Here is a 16,650-nt window from a genome sequence, read left to right as displayed (position 1 = left end):
GCAACCACACAAACAACAACAAAAACGGTGTACAAGAGTCTATGCGTGTATATAATCTCAAAACAAACAAAAAAATAATCTTCCTCCGCTTTCCCTTTACGGTTTTCTTCTAGTGTAGCTTTATTTGCTGTTCTTTTTCTGCTCCACTGTCGTTGAAAGCGGCGCCTCCAGTTGAGCTGCGTCGGAGGAGATCGTCTCGCATGCAGCGCCGCGCAGGAAGAAAACGAAGGAAAGAGAAGTGGTTTGCTCGTCCATCTTTGCAATGCGAGCCGGCGAAGTTTTGCATCAAACACATTGAACGCGGCGCCGTGGGAGGGAGAAGAAAAAGGAAAAGAAAAGTGTGAGGAGTTGGTGCATCTAGGAAAAGGGAGAAGGAAAATGTGTAGTGTGCATTTGCACCGTCTAAACGTCCTCCTGAGTGGGCGAGTCATTGTGCGAGTTTCACGCCGTGACTTCTACGGTGCTACTAATAACAAAAACGGAAACGAGAAAAACAAACCATCGTGAAGCCGTGAGAATAATAATGATAATGACAATGAATGATGAAAAGTTTGTACAGACAAGCGAAGATATATAAGCGTGAGTATCGAAAAAAAAACTACATCCAACACTCTTCGGCTGGCTTTTCTCTCTCCTCACTCACCAACTCCTCGCGGGGTCGTTTGTATGCGCTACGCCCGGTGCTACGCGGTGTCGCAGCGCAAAAACAGTCACCAATGCAGCGCTGCTCCTCATCAGACGCTACCACCACTGCTCGCATGTTCTCGACGCCAGCAGACTGTGGCGGCGTGTGCAACAACGCGGCTACGTGCCCACCCCAGTGCAGCGAAGACACCCCCGCAAACACATCAGAGGCGTTGAGCTGCGCGGCGGACACTGGATGTGTGTCGTGCCAAGGTGCGGCCGATGCCTCGCGACCTGGCTCTGTCGACGAAGGGGTGCAGTGACGCTGCGAACGCGCAGCGGCGGCAGCGTGGTACGAGGGCAGCGTGATTTGCGCACCCGGTAACGAAGAGGGCGCGACGCACACAGGCGTGACGGCGCGCCGCCGGTGCGTCTTGTCGCCGACAAGTAACAGCGGCAGGTTGACGTCATGACTCTGCAGCACCTGGGCCTCGCTTGCCTCTTGCCTGTGATGATCTGGGGACGCGGACTTGACGGTGACGGTGGCAGAGCCGCCGCGACGCTTCGACGAGGCCGCGGCGAAGCGGCGCGGAAATCGCTGCGTGTGCGGCGTCTCGTGCAGCGGCAGCAGCGCACTCGTGCTCGTTCGTGACAACGGTGAGGGAGGCGCAGAGGGCGAGCAGGAGAGTTCACGGGACACGCTGGGTGTGTGATGCGCAGCAGCAACGGAAAGCGGTATTGGCAGAGGCAATACTCGCGCCGTCATAGCGTGGTCATCACTGCTACTGCACTCCCCGCACGCGTTGCTCGTCAACGGGTCTGCGGGGGTCGAGGATGGAGGCGGCGCAACAAGCCGTGTTGCCGAGTTGCTTGTTAGGGGGCGTGGGAGGAAACGCCGGACTTGTGAAGATTCGGAAAGCGGAGATGTTAATGATAATCCGGCCGTACCACCACCGCACGAGCTGCGCCGCGTCTCAGCACGCGCTGCGGTCAGCATCGGCGCGGCCATGTGCAAGATCATTTCGTCTTGTTGCGCCATTACTTCCGTGTTTGCAGACGGCAAAATGGCGGTCGCAGCACAGACGCTGGCGTCCGCCGATGTGCTGCTGCCGGCTCCTGTATCAAATCCCAGTCTCATCCATCCGAGACCTACTCCAGAGTCATCGGATGAGAGACCGCTGCGCTCTACAGTTGGCAAGCCGGACGGCGACCGCGCCGCGGCGTCGTGCGGCCGAATCGGCGACGGGTGCGGAGAGGAGCCTTCCTGCACGCGACTGCGCGGCGCAGGTGAGGCGAGCAGCGAGTTGAGGCAACTCTGCTGACTTGGGCAGGAGCCTATGCTGCGGCGAGCAAAGCGATCTGTTTCTTCGGAGAGGCAAAGCGCGCGGCCAACATAACTTGTGGTGCGCCGCAACGCGTTCTCACGTGGCGTGCTGAAGGAGTTGCCGTTCCCCGTCGCATTACCTGCAAAGCCCCGCGTCGCCACTGCCCCTGCAGCAACAAAGTTTCCACCACGGTGGGGCATCGCGTTGCCGTCGCGCTCAAAGCTCGAGTTTGTCCGCAGGTTGCTGGCCGTAAACGTGCTTCCGCATTTTAACTGCAGCACCGGCAGCGCCGGACGCGGGATCGCGGTTATTCCGGCGTGAGGCACGACGCATGTACTGAGGTCTGCGTCCGCGTCCGCGCTGAACAGCTGCGTGGCAGCGACGGGGCTCAGGTCGAAGTCAACGTGCGACATGCTGCGCTCCTTTCGAGCAACTTTTATGCTTGAATCGCTAATGTTTAATGCGCGTGCAACTGTGTTGCGGTACATGGAAACAGAAGGGTGCCGCGAGGACTCCGAGAGCTGACGTTGCTGCTGTTGCGCGTAGTTTATCGACGGGGACGGCGTGCTCCCAGTATTTCCCCCGAACAAACCCGCCGCACGACCGTTAGTGCTTTGATCAAGATTGTCAGCGGACTGTGGAGGTGGGCGCTGCAGCTGCGACGCGGTCAGCGCACAGGGCTGTGCCATAGGGCGAATCTCGGACCAGTGCAAATACTCGCTTTCACTCATGAACGACATCATCGTTGCATCAGGACTGCGGTGCTGGACGCTTTCGGCGCGGGTGGCTGCTCTGGTTTCAACGCTTTCCTCATCGGCTTTCTTCCACTCATTTGCGCCTGCATTTTCATCAGTGCCGCTGACCTCTTTGTGTCGGGAGACACTGTCTTTTTGTGCGTAGTGCGTGAGAGCCGATAGCGCAGCGACTTCGCCTTCCGCCGAGCTTTGCGATGCCACGTAACGAAAACGAAGCGCCTCTGCCGAATTGCGCAGCTCTGGGGCGAGCAGTGGTGCAGCGAGCGGAGTGCGCGATATGCGAGAAAAACGAAGCTGTGGGACGTGCGTAAACGAAGCGTACTTGAGCACCAGTGAGATTCCAATGATAGGCGGCACTGACTGTCCGGTGGCTGAATTCTGTGAGCCTTGAAAGTGCGCTTCAGCTTCGCGGAGTGACTCAAACACCGGATGTTGCAGCGCCTCTTTTGCTGCAGGTCGTGCAGATGCGTCGAGACTTAACAACCGATGCAGCAAATCCAGAAAAGGTGCAGAAACGGACATGCCTTGAAAAAGCCTTCTCGGCTTTGTTGTTGATGGAAAGGATTGAATGTCACTGCCCATAAGGTCAAGAATGTTCATCAGCACTTGCAGCTCGCTGTTCCCGGGAAAAGGACACTTGCCCATAATCATCTCGTACATTGTGCACCCGAGACCCCACAGGTCCACCGCGGTGAAGTTGTCTGAAACCGTACCTCGCCGTCCCATCAGCTGCTCCGGTGATTTGTAATGCAGAGTGCCGCGCGTGTCTGCAAAGGCTGCGTCATCGGTGCTTAAAACGCCATGTGCCGCGCTGAAATCTCCTAGTGCAGCCTTCACGTATGATGCAGCGTCGTCACTTGCGGATTTAGAATCCGCTTTTGATGGCGCCAGCAATTTAGTACTATCGCTGTCGAGAGGTAAAAGCATGCATGGCCAGTCTTCCGCTTTCGTCAGCTTCTTCAGCAGTATGTTACCGGGCTTCACATCACGGTGCGCCACCCCGTGTTCATGCGAGTACTCTAATGCCTTGAGAACTGAATATGCAGTCGCTACACACACGCTTTCGTTCCGAAAAGACAGGTTCGCTTCTTTGAGCTCTCTCGCGACGTCGCTATCCATCAGCTCCATTGAGAAAAAGTTGATGTACCTCGATGTGGTGTAGGTCCCCATAATTCTGACAATTTGCGGATGGGAGCCAAGATACTGGAGAACTGACACTTCGTCCATGAGAGCATGGGCTTTGGGAAAATATACAGAATGGGCACTTTTGTCAACGTTCTCTATTATTTGCCTGCCGCTCTGTTGCGACAGAGCTATCATTTGCGTTACACTTTCCTCGCCAAGGTCGAGCTCACGTCGCTGAGAGAGCGGCCCATTTTCATTGTATTCTACTTGACTTAGCGATCGTGTGTCGCCCTCGGCAGTATTGCGCGCACCGAATGTAAGAAGCAGCGCACTTTGGGTTCCCTGGATCAAGGGAGTTTGTGGAGTATCTGTCTTAGCGTATCTTTTTTTGATGGCAACATAATGGTCCGATCCGCTAACGCGACCAAGAAAAACTTGGCCACTCCCACCTTTTCCAAGTAGAAGGTTACATACTTCAAAGGGAAAACTAGATTGATTACTGCTTTGCGATGACTCTGAAGGAAGCATGAACGATGAGCCTACGTAATTGCATATGTACATATATAAAAAGTCATATACTCCTACTCTAAGACTTTCAAATCGTCACCAATAAAAGAAACAAAAAAACAAAAGTCGAGGAAACGTCGAAAGGCGGCAAAGTTATATAAGATGCCTGCTTCTTTTATTCTTCCAGTAACTAAAAAAAAGAAAAGCAGAGCATAATTGTAGTTTAGGTTGTTGAGGTACACAGTAGTTGGTAATCTTTTCGGTCATTAAGAGAATCTGATATTTCAATAATGCATTGAGCAGTGAATATGCTACGAGGTGGATCATGCTTCAAAGACGATCTACTCTATGATCGAATAAAGCGCTTAGCAGGAAAATGAGTTCACTGTCCTACAAGGCATATAACCTTCGGGAAGTCGCTGAAAAAAGACAAGCGTCTACTTTAACAGCTTCAGTTTTGTTCGTCAACTCAAACTTTTTTTACTTGATGATCATGATCGTAACAAAAGAATGCGTGAGCTCACTTTGGAAAGCAAAATAGTAGTAAAATGAAGAGAACGCAGCAGACGACCCTTCACGACTTTTGACTGCACAGAATATTTCCCCCAAACAGAAAAAGGAAAAAGAAATGCTATTAGTTTACTTTTCTGTGACCATTGTCTTTACGTTCGCCAGGTCGTGGCCCTCTAGTTCACTTGACATAACGGCGGAAAAATAATCCAAATCAGTTGAGCAGCCAACGGGTAACTTCGGTTTACGTTGCTTTAAGCACTTGAGAAAGCTCCGATAGCTTTCCGGCGTCGTGCAGTTCGAAGCTATGGACGCAGCCACTTCCCAACTCCAAATATCGTCTACAGTGGGAGCAGGACTGCGTGCAAAATCGTCTCCAAGTGCGCTTTTTGGAGAATGCAACAAAAACGAGCAGTTCAGAATATCACTGCGAACATCCTCGCTTAAAAACGTTGCCAGCGTGAGTGCATTTAGGCGGGGATTCACTTCCGGATCAGTGACAGTTTCCCACAGTGCGATTTGCCTCCTGCGGGAAGGACTGTGAACGAGCAGTCCGTCATTCAAATTTGCTTTCGCCCCGCAAACACTGGTGAGGAGTTTGCGGAAGTCGGAAGAAACACCACGGCGAGTCGGCAAAAGCTGCGCTGGCACAATTTCGTTTTGTGAACAAAGGCGAACCAAGTTAACAGCCCATTTTCTTTGTGCGTCGTCGCTGCTGAAAACGCAGGACAAAGCTTGCTTGATGGCAGCAAAAGGAACACCGCAATTCATTGCGTTCACACATATTGGCACACAATGCAGCACCGTGACGCTGTTACCAGAAACGGCGGCGAGACGAAGCAAGGCAAGAGACCTGTACCCCATCCAGTTTTGTGCATTTCCTTTCGCTACCTCATCGCGCATGGCTCGACTCATTGAAAGCACAGCGAAATCGACTGCGGTGGAGCTAGCGTGGAAAAGGCTTTTCGTGGCAGGACATTCAACTGACAGGTGATTCCACGCAAGGCGTGCCGCGTCCCGGTATCGGCCGTTTCGACAAAGACGGCGGACAGCAAAGTCGCAGAATGCGCACAGTGCGGGGTCAACGCGTCCTTTTGAGTAAAACGATTGTGCGTATACCGATCCGATTTCGACAGGAGATATTTTCAAGCTTGTCACAAGGTGCTTGCAATTAAGCAACGCTGCTGCCGTAAATCGTCGTACGGGTTGCTTTGAGTTCTTCAACAGCTTAATAACACGAGACCGTAAATTCATCCATGTCTGATCCTGTAAAACCTCCGCACGTTGGGTTTTGTGACTGATTAATGAGATTAATAGCTGCTTCTCCTCTACGCTCTGCAGCGACGGCGACTGCGGAAGAACTCGACGCGCAACACGACACCAGGCATTGGAAGGTGCATCAGAACTAACGGAGGAGGCCGAAAGTATTTCTTGTATTTTCCAGTTGCTGTCGATGTACTTTGCTTCGTCGATGCTGAGTGAAAGAATGTCGATTATGCGGTAATGAGACGGATGCACTAATTTGCTCGCAATATCAGGGCACACTTGATGGATAAAACGATCATCCAGGTTTTCTTCTACTCGTAAGGTTTCAATTTGCCTATATAAAGGAAAAGGCAATCGTGGAGTTCCACTTGGAAGTACTTCGCTAATAGTGGAGCTTGCGCATTGATCAGCTAACAGAATTTTCTCGAAGGCCGACATTCCTTCCTTTTTCCCTAAGCGACAGGCGGCCTCGACGGCACAAACAAGGATATCAGATGTTGCTACGGCACCTAACGGGGCAAAAAGCTTGTATTGCACACGAGGAGAACCACTTCGGGAATGGGTCAAAGCCACTGCATGCAATGACATCTTTTGCGCAAAGACTTGCTCTTTCAGCGAATCACTGAGAATATTAATAAGCGCCTTTAACGTTGTGGAGTCCTTCAACTTCTCCAGCACTTGAATTGTTTTACGGAGCTCTTTTGTCACCTTCCGACGAGACAGCCGCACACTGGTGATCCTGTCGCCTTGCTGCCAAAACGAAACGAGCTGAAGTGCAAGTTGGACTTCACCTGCTTTCATTAATGCACAGAACGCTTCTTGTGCGTATGAAAACGGCAAGTGTTCTGTTTGCCGAAGCAACGCATCGCTATGGTCTGCTGTTCTAAGTAACGGCTTGTCATTTTCCAAGGATGATTGCAAAATGCTGCTCTTGAGCTGATGCTGATAGTCACTCTGGGAAACATGCAGAGCCTCTGACGCTGGGGAGAAGATCGGATGTGCGCTGCTCAGCGCAGATGCCTGTGACACCCGCCCATCTGCGAGGACGGTTTTCACGGTTTTCTGAAGTTGAGGCAGAGCTGTTTTTCTGCCAGCTCGTCTCGTTATATCAACAAGCGAGTTTTTCCACATTCTTCAAAACATCTGCGTTTCGTGATTGGTTATTATTATTATTATTATTATTATTATTATTATTATTAAAGAATAACAATAAAGAATGATAAAGAAAAGCAGGAGAGGGAAAGACGTCGAAAAGGAACGATATTATAAACAAAGAGGAGTCATTGGAAAGTAAACTGCATTTTTGTTGGTTCTCCTTTTGATTTTCGCCGATAATTTCTTTATCGTCGGTAGCGCACTTTCGCTGGCGGCAAGAGGGCCAGTAAAAGGCCGCGTTGGAAAGAAAAAGAGGCATTGTGACACTGAGAAACAGCGAAACCATCCCATTGAATTTCGTGCACTTCATTTTGACGCAACAAGCTTGTTCTGTTTCGTGTCTCTGGCTGAAAATGGAAGTCCGTGCGCTGGCCGTCCTTTCCTTCGCGGAAAATGCTGGCGTTAGTGCTCGGCTCTGGGGGCGTTTGGCGTCGGGAACCCGCGGTTAAAACAATAACCGACAAGGGTCTCACAACAACTGGGTCATTCTGTGGTGGATGAAGGTGCGTTTTGGAAAACGGAAGCGGCGGTGTGCTTTGTGTCGGGGGTCTTGTTTTCTGGTCTTTTCCTCTTTTTTCTGTGGCGGGGGGGGGGGGGGGGGGCCGCCCACCGTCTCCCCCCTCGGGGAGGCGGGAGGCCGGGCCGCGACGCGCCAGGCAAAGTGCGGGCAGGGAAAGAGAGAAAGGGGCCGAGGGGAAAGGGGAGCCGGGACGAGAGGTGCAGATTTTTAACGGCGCACAGGTCATGTTACTTCGCAGGGGCCTGCGGGGTGTTTTGCTGTCGCGCGGTGTTCGCGCCGACGCGCATTCGCATTTACCAAAGCGCGGCAGAGTTCCTGCGCATGTTCGAAAAAGCTCTATTTTTGCTTACCGCCGCGGCAGATAAAACGGCTTGGCGGGTTGGATCTGGAGATCATTAAGTGAGCGTAGTGCGAAGTGGGTACACAGGTGTCAACAACGAAGGGTAACAAAAGTAATGAATGAAAAGGAAAGATGTCACCAAAGGAAAGAAATAAAGAAGATGGGTCAAAAATCACAGTCAGAAATAAATGTAACAGTCTAAGGTGAGAGTAAAACGAGAGAGTCAACCTTCGTCGACAGTGCCTTTGCTGCCTGCCGGCGTCAACGTTTTCGATGGTGTTTCCTTCAATTCCACCGCAAGGTTTCGCTGCGCAGCGTGGATGCTGCTGCTGCTGTGGTCGGGCGTCAGATGGACCGCCTTCACACTCGCCGCGGAAGACCTCTCGCGAGACAGCAGCGACGGTCTGCGCGGAAACGGCGCCATCGGCGTGTGGGCGATTCTGTCCGGCGATCGCGGCGTGTCTGCATCTCTGCGACTCGTGCTGCGACGCGGCACAACGTTGGAGAAGACCTGCGATGAGTTGGATACCATCGACGAGCGCGACACCGGCGGCTCCATCGCGTCGCCGCCGCCGAGGTCCAACAGCAGATTGACGGACGCGTGCGCGCCTGCTCTGGCGAAGTTTCTGCCCGAGCTCGGAATTGGCGTCCGTGACCGCTCAGCCTGCTGCTGCTGCGACTGCGGTGACGGCGTGAACGTTTCACTCAAGACGGAGGTGCTGCCACGATGCGTCTGCCGGTGCGCTGTGGCCGGCGACGAGCACGTAGTGGCCACCCGGCTGGTGGCCGAAACGAACGCGCGCTCCGGCGTTGGAGAGAAAGCCTGACCTTGCCACGCCGGGTGGTGGAGGGGTTCCGGCGCGTCTGGTAGCTGCGGCAGCACATCGGGCAGACTGACCGCGCAAGGAGACCGCAGCTCTTCAACGCTGACGCTGGATGGCGGGACCGCACTCTCCGAGAGCCGCCGAGGGAACGGCTGCAGGTGCATGTCCGAGAGACTGCTCGCGTTGGAGAGGAGATGGCGACTTCGCGGCGTGTTGGGCGCATTCGCTCGAGGCGAGCGTCTGCCCTCTGCTGGTGCGTGGAGCGGGCCGTCGCTGCTGCTGTGCGACTCCTGTGGCGTCGGGTGCGGCGGGGGAATGCCGTTCGTGTTCAGCAAAGCGTCTTCCCCGTCGTGCCCCACGACAGGGATAGCAAAGGCGCTTTTCTTGATGTTCGCCGCCCCTGGAACAGGGTGGCCCGTCGCGGGCGAAAGCGGCGAGGCAGGCTTGTACACCATTGTGGTTTCCCGTTCTGGTTGATCCTCCCCCGGTCCGTTGCCCAACACCGACTCTGTCACCACCATTGTCTTCGCTACTGCATGCGGACCTTTGTGGTCCTGCTGCTGTTGCTGCTGCGGACTCGCTGGGGGTTCCTGCGACGGCGCCGACGAGTTCGCCAGCGCGGCGAGGAAGAGCGCCGGCGCGGACACCGCGTCGGAGTTGTTCTTGTCACCGTCCGCGTGCGCGGCCGCAGCGCTGCGCGGCGGCGTGGAGAGGTACTTCTTCCCCTTCTTGGTCCCCTCGTTGGCGGAGCCGACGCCGCGGGCCTTGAGCAGGAGCGCCAGCGCGGGGTTCTTCTTGGTGTCAGCGGCGGCGACCGGTATGTTGGGCGATCCGGTGGAGAGAGTAGGCGGTGCCGCCGTCACGATGTCGCTGAAGTCGTCCGGCCGTTTTGTGCTGCCGCGGTGCAGCGCGTCCACCACCTCCTTGCGCCGCTGCGCTTTGCTGTCTTTCTCGTGTTTGTGCTGGCTTGGGTCCACCGTCTCGCTGGTGTTCACACTCGCCTCGCTCGACGTGGCGGCGGCGGCGGTGGTGGGAGGCGCGTCGCTCGTGGACACGCTGTGGCGCTTTTTGTCTCCCCGTGCGCGCGTCCCTGCCGTCTCCGCCGCAGCGGCTGCGGTGGGCGCCGAGGGGCGGGCGCTGATGCACCCGACGGGTTGGGCCTGCCGTGGGTGAACAAAGAAAGGCCGCTTCTGTTCCGCGTGGCCAGCGCCGTAGCTGATCACCGGCGTGCCGGGGGCAGTGGAGTGGACGGAGGTTTCACGCATTGAGTAGAGCGGCTTCTCCGCAAAGACATCGCCGCGGCCGAGGCGGCTATTTCGCTTGCTCCCATGTTTACTCGCCTCGTTGCCTGCGGGTATTTCATCCTCTGAGGCTGCGGCATCGGTGGTAGTGGGAGACACCTCTGGCCGCGGCACGTTGACCGGCGGGAACTCATCGCTGTTGTCGCTGGGCAACACGCTCTCCGTCTCTGTGTCGTGCACGGACGCCTGCGGCGAGCCGGTTGGTCCGCCGCTCTGCGCATGGCTCACGGACGAGCGCACGTGTGGCAGCGCCGTGACCCGATCCTGTCCGCCCTTCGCCGCGACGCCGCCGAGCGATGGCGGGGACGGACTGTGCCCGTCCGTGGTCTTCGTGGCGTGGTGCGAGCGGGTGGACTTGCGTGTCGACTCCCGCCGTGAGGTGCGGGTAACGGACGGCTGCTCCTCGATCGCTGTCATGTGCGAGACGCTGCCGTTCTCGTCCGTGGCCAGGTAGACTTCACGGTGCATCAGCGGTGGGTAGGTGTTCCCTTCTTCCGCCGGTGAGTAGCCGGGCGGCGGCAGAATGTCGTACTCAACCGCGTAGTGAGAGCCGTCGCCTTTACCGTTGTGGCTCCCCGTGACAGTCGCTGGCACGTGATCACGCGACAGCACCGACACCGATCTGCTGTCGCCGATGTACCGCAGCGGCTGGAAGATGCTGGGATGCAGGTACCACTCCCGCGGCACCACCGACAGCGGCACCTCGTTGATGTTGCAACACGGGCTCGGGGCCACGGCTTTGGGCGGCTCGTCGTCCATCATGTGCTGCACCTTCGTGGCGAGCCTGCGGGGAATGATGCGGTCACCGACGCGCGCCGCACGGTTGCACCACGCCGGCACCTGCAGCTTCTCCGTAGTGGAGAGCAAGTCGCAGAAGGCCTGGGCGAAGTGGTTGCAGTTGTGGTGGAGGATGTGGTATTCGCTGCTTCGCCACTCGTTCTCCAAGCGGTGCAGGATGGTGTCGACCTGCATCGGCGAGCGGGTGGTGTAGCCAATGCGGATGGTGCGGTAGAGTGTTCCAGCGGCCTGGCCGGGGTGCACGCAGAAGAGACCCGACGCGTTGGGGTTCTCGACCACCTCACCGTAGCCCCATTCGATGCCATAAACGACCACCCCGGTGTGGTAGACGCCCATGCCCATCTTGGACAGCTTCGCGTTGCTCTCGAGGAGGCTGTACACGTTCAGCGTGATGGGTATTTGTACCTCGGTGCGGCGCAGACGTGGGCCCGGGCTTCGCGCGATCCCCATTTCCTTTAAGTGTCGCAGCTGATTGACATTCTTGGACGTGACGCCTGAGGTGGCGCCCGTCCCGCAACAACAAAACGCCATTTTCTTTAACGTTATATATATATAATACAATTAATGCCGTGTGTTTTGTACTGATGGCACACAACGGAGCTACGTACAAGTTTATATGCAAAGGACAGAGGAAGAGCAACAGAACGAAGAAGGCGGAGAAGACAAAGGCCGCACACGACTCACAACACCGATAGGGCGAAGGAGGGAGGGGATGCAAGTTGGCTTATACAACTGCCGTTGGGCACAGGAGCAACGTGTGGAGGGCGGAAAGAACGAAAAAAGAGTATCCGAAACCGAAGAGCGGACACAAGCAAGGCGAAACAACAGATGAGCACGCAGCAGTTCTAACAGCGTCAGGGAATTGCAGGAGAAGAATTCAGATAGAGGTGAGCGGAAGCGACAGTCGCACACAAGTCGGAAACAATGATGATGTACGGAGAGGCCCTTTCGTGACGTGCGTCCACCACCGTCCAAAAGCAGCAACTAAATACCAAGTTGAAGAAGAAGAGGGGCGGGGTGGAGTTTCTTGAAGACGAAAAAACTAAAAAAAAACAGATGTAACGAAGAAAGAAGAAAGAAGGAAGAAGAAGAAGCTCTAAAGTCTGATATAAAAAGCGGAGGCAACAAACAAACAAACAACAAAGAACGTAAATGTAGCAGGAAGGAGGATGAGGCGCTGCTCTTACAGAGTGCGCTTCTTCCCTTCAAAAATACGCAGCGACTTACACACAAGATGAAGTGCCTAGGATGAAACCCAACTGCGTAGAAGACCAAACATTCGAAGCAAACAAACAACAAAAAAGATGCTCTTCGGCCAGGGAAAAAAATGTTTTGACAACGTTTCTTCTGTCTAATAAACAAACAAATACATAAATAAAGAACGTTCGCCTTGCAGGGGTTGGTGGTCTTGAAAAGATGATCAGCAGAGAATAAGGTGAGAGAAGGGGAAAGGAAAAAAAAGTGGAGCAGCCGTTCGCAGTTAAGCAAGCAGTGCGATGCACAACCTGGTTAAAGGGTTATCGAAGACAGTGTGCGTGTGCCCGTGCTTGTAGCCACGTGATTAAGACTGATGAATAGATAAAATGAATAGAGGAATGGTACGCCGCTTCTCCAACCAGATGAAGCGTTGACTGAAAAAAAAAAGGAGACAATAGGAGTAAGAAACAAGGAGAGTAGTGAACTGCGCAACGGCTGGGGGCGCAGATTCACGCTCGTTGATGATTTCTCACCCTTTTGTTGGGTTTGTTAGAATCGATCAGAAAGGTGCAGCGAGGTACCGGGCGAAGATTAAAAGGAAAAAGAGGGAAGGGAGGGGTGGGGTGAGGATGAGAGGAAGTAATAAGAATTTGAGCAGAAGAAAATACATATATAGAGGCACTGTGACGAACTGCTTTCAAACACAACATCGAGCAGCACCCAACGATTGATGCACGCGACGCAAATGGACGCGTTTTCTTTCTTTCTTTCTTTCCCTCTTTTCTCTTTAGCCATGCGAATCACGGGTCGCGAAGCGCGCCGCGAACATGGTGGCCGTCTCCCCTATAAGAGTCACCACCTGGAGGTGCTGCCAAGTATTGATAGGGTCGTTCGGTGGCTCACTGTGCAGGTTGCAGCGAGCCCTCTTTTTCTTTCTTTTTCTGCTTTGCACTCGTGTCGAAGGTGACGCACCAGCCGCAGCAAAACACAAAGAATACATCGAGTGCGGCCATCAGTGGGAGAAAAACATGCGAACACACAACTAATAAGATACTTTTCCTTCTTTTCCCTTTTCACTCCAACCCTTGCCGTCTTCTGACGACGTGCCGACGATGGCGTGCTCACCGCACAGAAGCCGTGGGCCTCCCCCCCCCCCGGCCGTAGTTCCGCCATCGTGCGAAGAGGCATAGCCGTCCGCAACAAGATAAATGGCTTGCTTTCTCCGCGAAGACGAGAAAATGTCGAATGCGGTTCTGTGAAAAGCAGATGTATTCTAAGAAATCCGTTAAAGGAATCAAAACGAACATGTTGGCCCGGATGAGGGGCTCGCAAGAAAGAAGATAGAACGGGGAAAGACGAAAAGTAGAAGCCACTACAGATGCGCCTCCACACACAGCACACCTGGAACGGAACCGATGAAGAACAAACAAACCGTCCAGTGCGCTACACAGACGACGACGGCGACAACAACAAAAACCGTACAAAACAACGAGAAAAAGGGGGGCGGCACAGCCGACTCAGTGGCCCTTTGACTTGCTCATTGTCAAGGTCTTCGAGAGGTCTTCCTCGTCGCGCAGCATCGACCCAATGCCGCTCAGCATGTCTAAGATCTCGTTCATATCATCACGCTGCTTTTGCAGCAGCATCCGCACACGGGCCACGTACTCGTCCACCGAGTCGTTGTCCTCAAAGTTCTGAATTGCCGTGATTTCCTCCTTGATGCCTGTCATCTTCGAGTCGATGTGGCGGCGATGCAGGGCAATCAGCTTCTCCTCCGCCTTGGCGATCTCCTCCACGACGTATGCGTGCACCTTGCGCACCTGCCGCTCCTCGTCCTTCTTTAACACCCCAACCTCCTCCGCGGCCGGTGGCTCGCTGCCCGTGTCCTCGACGTCCTCCTCGTCCTCGTCCTCGTCGTTGTTTGACTGCAGCGCGGCGATGTGCTGCTGCACGATGGTGGCAATCTTCGGGTCCTTCACCTTCACCGCGGATGGCGGGGGTGGTGGCGTGCCACCGCGGCCCTGCGAGAGACGTCGCAGCCGCGGCTTGGCAGCCGGACGCTGCACCGCACCGTTGCTGTCATCGTCTTCCTCCGGGGAGGCCACAGGGGATTGGTCGGAGGCGAAGTCCGCCACCCACTCCGGCCGGTTCCGCCCCCCACCGGCGTTCTCAAAAGGCTTTCGCCGCGGTGCCACCGCCCGGCGCGCGGGTGGGGAGTTCGCCACCTGCTCCTTCTTCGCTCCCCCGTTCGCACCCCCGCCCAGGTCCTTCACCCGCTGCGTGTAGCGAAGCGTGTTGAGGGTGTTGACGCAGTGTTGCGAAGACGGCGAGATGGTGGCGATCATCGTCGTGCGGCTGTTCCCCGTGAAGGAGTCGCGCAGCACCTCGGTCAAGATGGACCCGCGAAACGGGACGTGACTCTTGCCCATGCCCAGCGCGCGGATGCACTCCTTCAGCGCCAGCAGCGACTTGTTGATTTCCGCGCCTTCCATGCGGGTTTTGCGATCGCAGTCGAAGGTGTCGGCGCCCCGCTCGTTGCCGGCGAGGTCGATAAACGATATTCGCCCAATCGTCTTCGGCCCCCGCCGCGCGTTGGCGCTCTTCGTCTCCCGCACCTCAATCTGCAGCACCGCGTGGGAGCGACTGCTCTCCGCGTTGGCGCTCGTCTGCCCTGCGGCGCGGTACGCACTGCCCGCCGTGATAACGTCGAAGATCTCCTGGATGTCCGTCACCTGATGCTCGCTCAGTCCGCAGATGTTGATCACCTTATCGGCGTCCTCCCGTGCGAAGAGGCGCTCGCGGTTGTTCAGGAGGTCAAATATCTTACGCCCGTAAATTTCGTAGAAGGAGACGACGACGGCGGCGCTGAGGCTGTTGGCGCGTGCGAAGATCTCCCGGGCTGCAATGGCGTACAGACCGGGCTCTTTGGCAGAGCCGAGCATCGTGTAGGTCTTGCCCGATCCTGTCTGCCCGTACGCAAAGCACGTCGCATTGCCGTAGTTGAAGACGTTTTCCACCAGCGGCCGGCAACACCGTTCGTAGATGGTGGCGTTGTTGCACTGATCGCCAAACACCTCGTCGTAGGTGAAGGTGTGCCGGTCGGTGTAGCGCGATAAGTCGTATTTAACCTTGGGTTCGTTGACGATGCAGAGCGGTGAAGGCGTCTCGACGATGTCCATCTCGGGGTCCGGAATCGGACGCTTGCGCACCGCTACACAGATGCGACTACTGATGCTCATGGCGGCTACCTGTTGGCTTTCTTCTCCAATATAAATATAAATATATATAGAAAGAGAGACGAGAAGAAGCACAAGCACCAATCAATGCAATAAGCGCAGTGCGATGCGGCCAAGGGAGCTGAAGAGTACGGAGTGTCTTGCCGGGTACTCTCTGTGTGCTAAGCGTTGTCTACTCTCGAAGGGGTGTATAGAGAGTTGAGAATATAATTGGTACGGGGATGCAGCCTGTCTGTGTGCAAAGGGCTATAACTCAAAAGAAAGAGATGAGGGGTGGGGGTCAGGGGGAGGGAGGGAGGATAAAACACCTGCCATTTAAAAACTAACGGAAAGCAAAACAGTGTAAGCGAAAAGCTTGTCCGCCGGTAAAGAGGTTCAACTCCGGCGAAAGATCTCCTGAAAATGTTTTCCTTTCCAACACAGAAATGAGAGGTACTTTGTTTTTTTTGTTTTTTGCACTTTTGAGGTCGCCGGTGTAGACGCGCAATGAACGAACGTAAGGGCGTGTTTTACCACCGCAACGTGGGTGCAAGCTAAAGAAGAAGAGGGAGGGGGAGAGCACGTGAGGTACGAGTTACGAGCTTAAGACAGAGCGCCAGAGTAGCGAGAACCACCACCACTACGACAACCAACTACTAAAGATGCAGAGACACGAGTCAAACGCCGTTGCACACAAGAAGCGCGTACGCGTACACTACCGCGTGTTTCGCTGCGCTCGCATCGGCGGAAAGAAAGAGGAGAGAAAACAACATCGCTGTTATCGTCCCTTAGCGAACGTCATCTCCTGCTTCGCCTTCAAACACACATGGCAGAAGTCACGTGGGACGGGGTCGCTTCTCTCAGTGTCAAAAAAAGTTTTCAGTTTTTTCCTTTATCTGCTCCCAACAAACACACACACACACACACAAAGCTCCCGCCACAAACCCATCCATCCACGCAGATACGTTAGAGGAAACAGAACTGCCCTTTTCTTCTTCTTTTCAAAATGGTTTCTTTATCTCGCTCTTCTTCGTAAATGCATAGCGCTCCGTTGTGCTACCAAGGTGTCGGCTCTCTCCACCCCAGCTATCGGAGGGTCACGCCGGAGCCCGCTGTGCGCTGTGCAGGGCCAGAAAATGTACTACGTCCACTATCCCTAGAAGAAAAAGAAAGAGAAATCGATGGGGA

General features: G+C 54.9%; 4 protein-coding genes across 5 annotated transcripts; all 4 read right to left on the bottom strand.

The window, feature by feature from the left end:
- Positions 1 to 598: 598 nt before the first annotated feature.
- ABB37_05609 (putative protein kinase) lies at positions 599 to 4,528 on the bottom strand (the record flags this gene model as incomplete). Its single annotated transcript, XM_015803698.1, has 1 exon — positions 599 to 4,528. The coding sequence occupies exon 1, from the start codon at positions 3,929 to 3,931 to the stop codon at positions 599 to 601; it is 3,333 nt and encodes a 1,110-aa protein (XP_015657523.1). The 5' UTR covers positions 3,932 to 4,528.
- A 447-nt stretch (positions 4,529 to 4,975) lies between these two features.
- On the bottom strand, positions 4,976 to 7,257 carry ABB37_05608 (hypothetical protein; the record flags this gene model as incomplete). Its single annotated transcript, XM_015803697.1, has 1 exon — positions 4,976 to 7,257. The coding sequence occupies exon 1, from the start codon at positions 7,241 to 7,243 to the stop codon at positions 4,976 to 4,978; it is 2,268 nt and encodes a 755-aa protein (XP_015657522.1). The 5' UTR covers positions 7,244 to 7,257.
- Positions 7,258 to 8,350: 1,093 nt separating this feature from the next.
- On the bottom strand, positions 8,351 to 12,783 carry ABB37_05607 (hypothetical protein; the record flags this gene model as incomplete). Its single annotated transcript, XM_015803696.1, has 1 exon — positions 8,351 to 12,783. Exon 1 carries the CDS (start codon positions 11,579 to 11,581, stop codon positions 8,351 to 8,353), a length of 3,231 nt encoding a protein of 1,076 aa, XP_015657521.1. The 5' UTR covers positions 11,582 to 12,783.
- A 981-nt stretch (positions 12,784 to 13,764) lies between these two features.
- ABB37_05606 (putative MCAK-like kinesin) lies at positions 13,765 to 16,018 on the bottom strand (the record flags this gene model as incomplete). 2 transcript variants are annotated; one of them, XM_015803694.1, is made up of 1 exon in its annotated part: positions 13,765 to 16,018. In XM_015803694.1, the coding sequence occupies exon 1, from the start codon at positions 15,484 to 15,486 to the stop codon at positions 13,765 to 13,767; it is 1,722 nt and encodes a 573-aa protein (XP_015657519.1). In that variant the 5' UTR covers positions 15,487 to 16,018. The 2 variants fall into 2 exon arrangements, with proteins under 2 accessions (XP_015657519.1, XP_015657520.1); XM_015803695.1 differs by having other exon boundaries at positions 13,765 to 15,943.
- Between the last annotated feature and the right edge of the window lie 632 nt (positions 16,019 to 16,650).

This window comes from Leptomonas pyrrhocoris (assembly GCF_001293395.1).
Source record: "Leptomonas pyrrhocoris isolate H10 chromosome Unknown, whole genome shotgun sequence".
NCBI lineage: Eukaryota > Euglenozoa > Kinetoplastea > Trypanosomatida > Trypanosomatidae > Leptomonas > Leptomonas pyrrhocoris.
This window is presented reverse-complemented; position numbering and strand designations above follow the sequence as displayed.